At 50.2% G+C, this 6,739-nt stretch overlaps 1 protein-coding gene across 1 annotated transcript in view; it reads right to left on the bottom strand.

Annotated features, from left to right (window-relative positions):
* The window catches only part of LOC103734779 (zinc finger protein 709), a 14,750-nt gene extending 8,295 nt beyond the window's left edge, over positions 1-6,455 (bottom strand). Inside the window, exon 1 of the mRNA XM_008833851.3 lies at positions 6,346-6,455. Within this exon, the coding sequence (XP_008832073.1) occupies positions 6,346-6,348 (3 nt within the window). The 5' untranslated portion in view covers positions 6,349-6,455. The remainder of the gene's footprint in view (positions 1-6,345) is intronic.
* Positions 6,456-6,739: the final 284 nt, after the last annotated feature.

Raw genomic sequence — 6,739 nt, 5'->3', positions numbered from 1 at the left:
TGCCATGTGGGTGCTGGGATTCGAACCTGGGTCTTCTGAAAGAACAATCAGTGTTCTTAACCATTGAGCATCTCTCCAGCCCCCATGTAATAATTTTTAAAAGAGATAATGGGTGGATTAATTAATGCAGGCTGAATGTGGACCGTGAGAGGCAAAGACTCTAGCAGGCCCGATTAAGGAATTCCCAGGTCATTTGCGAAAATTACTCCCCCTGCAAAGTGTGGTGTCCACGCCTTTAGTCCCAGCACTCAGGAGGCAGAGGCAGATGGGTCTCTATGAGATCAAGGCCAGCCTGGTCTACATAGCAAATACCAGGCCAGCTGAGGCTATGGGGAGACCCTGCCTCAGAAAGACCAAAAAAGGAAAAATTACTTCCCTTAACACCAGTACTCACAAAGAATAAGATAAAAAGCACTTCCTCCTTTCAGCAGGGTGTGTGGGGAGTGGCCAGCAAAGACTAGGCCTAGAGAATTCTCCTAAATAAGTCCTGTATTGAAAAGAAATGACTCACCCAAAACCTAGGTGACAGGATGCTGTAGCCACCACTCCAGGTGCAGCTGGCAGCTCATTCCACCCACTCCAGCCTTACAACCTCAGCTAAAGTATGAAAGTACTTAGGAGAGTTACAACCTTAGGCACAAGCCTAAGAATGTGGCTGACTTTCTGGGTATGGTGGCATGCATCTTTAATCCCAGGATTCAAGAGGCAGGTAGATAAATGAGTTGAGGACAGCCTGGTCTACAGAGTGACATCATGTCTAAATTATTAAAATTTTTTTTTCTATATCTGTATGAACGTTTTGCCTGCATGTATGTATGCCTGCAGAGGTCAAAAGAGGTTGCTGGATCCCCAGAACTGGAGTTACAGGTAGTGGTAAGCTGCCATGTGGGTGCTGGGAACTGAATTCAAGTCCTCTGCAAGAGCAGGCAGTGCTCTTAACCCTTGAGCCATCTCTCCAGCCTTGTGACGCCCTGTCTAAAAACAACAATCCCCAAACAAAACGTGTATCTGCGCTCATACACACACAACCAGAGACAGAGTCTAACAGAAACAGAAGAGCTGGTGAGATGGCTCGGTGGGTAATAGCACTTGCCACCAAGCCTGTTGACCTAAGTTGGATCCACCCTGGGACCTGCATGGTGGCAGAACTGACTCCCCTCAGTTGTCCTCTGGCGTCCACACGTGCTGGACCATGTGTGCATAAGCATGCATGAGCGCACACAAATAATAAAAACACACAGAAACGCACAGCTGAGACAGTAATGAAGCAGTAGGAGGCAAGCCTGGTGGTAAGGGCCTGTCATTCCAGACACTTGGGAAACTGAGCTAGGAGGATCACAAGTTCAGGGCAAGCCTGGGCTACAGAGTGAGTTCCATTCAAGTCCAGACTATTTAGTGAAATCGTGTCTCAAAAAGTAAAAAGAAGGAGCTGGTTGTGGTGGTGCACGCCTTTGATCCCAGGACTCGGGAGGCAGAGGCGGATCTCTGTGAGATGAGGTCAGCTTGATCTATTTAGTGAGTTCCAGACCAGCCAGGGCTATAGGGAGACCCTGTCTCAAAACCAAAAACAAACGAAGTAAAAGGAGGGCTGAGGCTGTAGCTCAGTGGTAGAGCACTTCCCTAGCACACAGGAGGCCCTAGGTTCCACCTCTAGTACAAGAAAAACAAAACATGACAAAGCGATTTAAAAAAAAAAAAAAAAGCTTAACAGGAAAGAGAGTTTATAATATACTAAAATTCATACCAGTACAGATAGGAGGATGAACCCAAGCACATTATTTTGTTAGATATCAAAAATAAACCATCATATTAGGAATTAAAACAAAACAGGGCCTGGAGAAATGGCTTGCCTCAGCTTCAGGGGGGTCCAACACCCTTTTCTGTTCTCCTCAGGCACTGCGCTCAAGCACATGCCCATAGACACACACTCCTGTACCCCACAATGTCATTTAGCTCTCAGGAGGTGGAGACAGGAGGATCAAGAGTTCAAGGTGGGGACTGGAGAGATGGCTCAGCAGTTAAGGACACTGGGTGCTCTTGCAGAGGACCCAGGTTCGATTCCCAGCACCCACGTGGCAGCTAACAACCGTTTGTAACTCCAGTGGCCTCTGTGGGTAGTACATACTTGTAGAGCACTAATCTACATACAAGCCAAACACACACACACACAGTTCAAGGTCATCCTGCCACTAAAATGTGGACAGTCAGGTAAGATTTGCCCCCTGATGCAGTGGGGACAAGAATGATTTAACTGGCTCTGACTGGGTGTGAGGCCTGTACTGTAAACTTGGTCACAGCCTGTGGCCAGGCAGGTCACAGGCCCCATGGAAGAAATCTACTACTGATCTCCTAAATGGATATGTTCACCTGCCTTCTAAGTATGTGAGTGTACACCCACTGACTGGCACAGCTCCAGTCTTGGGCAGGGAAGCATTTTTTGGCAGATCAAAGCAGACACCAATAACTGGTCAAAGTAACTTGAGTACTGAGCCCTGAATGGGACATTTATTACCCCTTCTGAGGCTCAGGAGCATCAAAGAAGAGGGGCAAGCCTGTGTTGAGTTGGAGGTTGGCAGACGGATTCTCTAGCTATGTACAGGAACCCTCTGTGCTGGGAACTGGCTGAAAGCCTGTGGCCCAGGTATGCTGCCAAACATCATAGAAAAAGGAAGGGGTGTCCACATACTTGCTCAGGGGTTCAAGTGGAAGGCGAGACACAGGGTCTCCCCTTGTCATTTCCTTAGGACTGTTACTAAATATTTATTTTATTTTTATTAATTTTGTCTTTTTGAGACAGGGTCTCCCTGTAGCCCCAGCTGGCCTAGAACTCACTATGTAGACCAGGCTGGGCTTGAACTCCACCTGCCTCTGCCTCCTGAGTGCTGGGATTAAAGGCGTGCGCCACCATGCCTGGCTATTGTTTTTAAGTGTATGAGTGTTTTACCTGCATGTATGGAAGTGTTCTATATGTGTGCAATGCCGGCAGAGGCCAGAAGAGGGTGTTGGATTCCCTTGAACTAGAGTTACAGATGGTTGTCAGCAGCCATGTGAGACTGGGAATCAAACCCAGGTCCTCTGGAAGAACAGCAAGTACTCCTAACGGCTAAGCCATCTCTCTAGCCCCTAAATATTAATCCTTAAAAGATGCCAGGTGTGGTTGTGCAGGCCTGTGATCCCATCACTTGGGAGGTGGAGGCAGTCCAAAGCTAGCCTCAGCTACACAGCAGTTTCAAGGTTCACCCTCAATACATGATACTTCAATATTGTTTCAAAAAAAAGGCTACAGGTAGACATACTGCCTCAAAACAAAACAACCCCCCAAATCCAAACCCAACCCAACCACCAAATGAGGTGGCATATGGGCATGCCTGTGATCACAGCACAGAGGTGGTGGGGATGGGAGGGTGTGTAGTAGGTGGTATTTTTTGGGGGGTACTAAGTCAGCTTAGTCTACATAGGAAGCTCCAGGCCAGACAGTGCAGTGAGACTCTGTCTCAAAAAACAAACAAAACCCCCAAATCAAACAAATAAAAAACTTTGGGCAGGTGAGAAGGTGAGATGCTCGGCAGGTAAACTGGAGGACCTGAGTTAGAATCCTGAGACCCACATGGTGGAAGGAGAGAGCTGACTCCTACAAGCTATCCTCTGACCTCCACATACAGTGGCATGAGTGCACACACCCAATAAATACAATAAAATGAAGAAAAGAAAAACTAGCCTCCCAACAACTTGAAACTGGCATTGCAGTTCCTGTAGCCCAGCAAGCCCGGCCTGACATGCCTACTCAAAGAACACCAGGCTAACAGAATGAATGTAAGGAGCCGCAAGAGAAGAGGAGGCAGAGGCCATCACTGCAGTGAACTGCATGACACCTCAGTGTGGGTGTGGCCCAGGCCTCCATGAACCAGAGAAGGCTGGACATGTGCATCACTGCCACTGCAGGAATACATCTACAAAGGGTTACTACAACCCGCTCCTTTTTCTCCCCCATCTCACCCACAGGGACAGGATGGGCCAGGAATAAAACACAAGCTTGCATTCTAAAAAAAATAAAAATAAAATAAAAAAACAAAACCCCTAACTCTTGAAATTGTCAGTAGGTTGGAACATGGCATGGAGGAGCCCTAAGTCTGTGTTCTGAGCCATGATCATTTACTCTACAGCTCCAGAATAAACTCTTTTTTGTTACATTTATTTAGTCTGTGTGGAGGCCAGAGGACAACTTGCAGGAGTTGATTCTCTCCTTCCACTATGTGGGTTGGGGGATCGAACTCAGGTCATCAGGTCTGGCACCAAAGGGCCTTTACCCACTGAGTCATCTGGCCAGCCCCTAGAATAAACACTGCTTTTCCCCTTTGATGTGAGAGCTGTGGTTCTGTGTGGACAACAGCTTTCTGGGTCAGGCCCTCACAGCTGTTCTCATGTGGCACAACCATGCCCTGACTAGACCAACTCTGGAGGCACTATCAAACTGCCAACAGCTCAATTAGATATTAGCCTGTGTTCATGGTAAACAGCAACAAAAACACAAACCACGGCCCCTTTCCCATTTGTGTTCCGGAGCAGCCTGGGACAAAGAAATGCTATCCCCTTAACTTAGGACATACCCTCCTACATCCTTTAAAAAACCTACAAGTCCAGGTCTATCCTTTCCAAAGTCCCACTTTTTGCCTCAAAACTGATCAGTAGAACCAAAAACATTTATTAAGCTGACTTTCAGTAAGTTTCTCTCCAAAGTGGAGAGATTACTGTGAACACATGCAATCTCAGCACTTGAGAGGAGGCTGAGGCAGGAGGACCATTAATTTCATGCCAGCCTGGGCTATCATAGGTGAGTTTGAGATCAGGTTGGGCCACATGGTGACCCTGTCTGAAAAATAAAAAAAAACAAAAAGGGAACCTCCCCTGCAGCCTGCGATCTTTCTAGTAAATTCAATTTGTTCTTTGACAGCTTCAGGCCTGATGAGACACACGGACTGCTCTCACCCCCACCCTCCTCCTACCAACCCTGCCCTACAAATTACCTCACAGCCCTGTCCATTTGTTGCATTCCTCCTGGGACCCACAGAGCTCCTGTGGTCTTTAAAACACCCTCGGGCTGAGCCAGCAACACCCAGCCCGGACTGACACCCCAGGGAAAACACTAGTGTACAGCACTTGCCCTCCCCCACCCCCATCTCCCTCCTCGGCTGTCTTCTTGCTAAACCTGTTTGCTTCCACCACTTAGGGAAGAAAAGCCCTTGGGCTGAGACGGCTCAGTGGGTAAAGGCACGTAATCAAGCGCTTGCCAGCGAGCCTCCCACCCGCTAAATAAACATTGAAGAAAGAAAGGGCTGGAGAGATTTCGATTAAGAGTACTTGCTGCTGTTCATGCAGAGCACCCGAGTGTGGCTCCAGGCATGCACACCGGGTGGCCGACAACCACTTCTAACTCCAGGCGATCCAAGGCCCTCAGGGGGCACCTGGTACCAGCTGTACATACCCCTCCCCCATACACACAATTAAAGATATAAGCATAGGAGGGGATTTCTTGGGAAGAGGGAGGGGTAAGAGTTCTGGAGGTGAAAGTGACTAAAATTATGTGGAGAGATGGCTCAGTGGTTAAGAGCACTGGCTGCTCCGACGACCCGAGTTCTGCTCCCAGCACCCACAGGGCGGCTAATTCTAGCTCCAGTTCCAGGTGATCCGACGCCGCGTTCTGGCCTCCGGAGGCACTGCACGCTCTTCCGGCCTCGGGGGGGGGGCGGCGGCACTGCACACACGTGGTGCACTGACCCGCAGGTGAGACATACAGATAAAAAAGAAACAAGGCGGGGCGTGGTGGCGCACGCCTCTAAACCCAGCACTCGGGAGGCAGAGGCAGGCGGATCTCTGTGAGTTCAAGGCCAGCCTGGTCTACAAAGTGAGTTCCAGGACAGCTGGGACTACAGGGAGACCGTGTCTCAAAAAGACCAAAAAAAAAAAAAAATCTTTTGAAAGTAGAATAAAGGAAAAAGAAAACAAAAAAACAAAACAGGGGTCGAGGTGGTGGTTCAACGGGTAAAGGCGCTTGCCACCAAGCCTGACAACCCCAGTTCGAGCTCCGCACGCACGAGGTGGAAGGAAAGTACCGACTTCTGGAAGCTGTGCACTGGTCTTCACGCGCCAGTCCCGCGACACAAATAAATGAATGTGATCAAAATCCTCAAGACAGCTAAGTCCCGAGGGGCGCCACGTCTGTCCTTGCACTTGAAGCCCTAACAACGTGCCTGCGGTTTTCTCTAGTGCAGTTCCGGGGCCTCCGCGCTGCCGCCCGCGCAGAGCCCGCTCGTCCCTCCCGCCGCCCACCAGCCCGGTCGCACTCACCATCCCGCGCTCTCGCCGGTCCCCTCTCCTGCCGAGATCGCTGCGGGTCACGAGTGTGGCGCACCGCTGAGTCGGAGCAGAACATGGCGGTGCGGGGTAGGAGGGGTGGTGGCCCGCCCGCTGATTGGACAGCTCCCGAGACCTTTGCAGTTCTGATTGGCTGCCGCTGCAAGGCCCGCCCTTGCACCCCGATAGGACTAACGGCACAGGCCGGGAATCCGGAATTGCCCCTGGGCTGGGCCTGCCCGGGTGGGAGGGAACTGCATTCCAGGGCGCACTCCGGAGATGGGCGGGGCGACGCCTCGGTCCTTCCTGCGCTGGGCTCCTCCTGGGGCCTCTGGAGTTGCAGGATAGCCTGGGCTGCATAGTGAGACCCGGCTCTAAAAATCACACA

Source organism: Nannospalax galili, unplaced genomic scaffold, assembly GCF_000622305.1.
Source record: "Nannospalax galili isolate Female #2095 unplaced genomic scaffold, S.galili_v1.0 scaffold2397, whole genome shotgun sequence".
In the NCBI taxonomy this organism is placed as follows: Eukaryota; Metazoa; Chordata; class Mammalia; order Rodentia; family Spalacidae; genus Nannospalax; species Nannospalax galili.
Note: the sequence above shows the minus strand (reverse complement) of the source record. Positions and strands in the feature narration are given on the sequence as shown.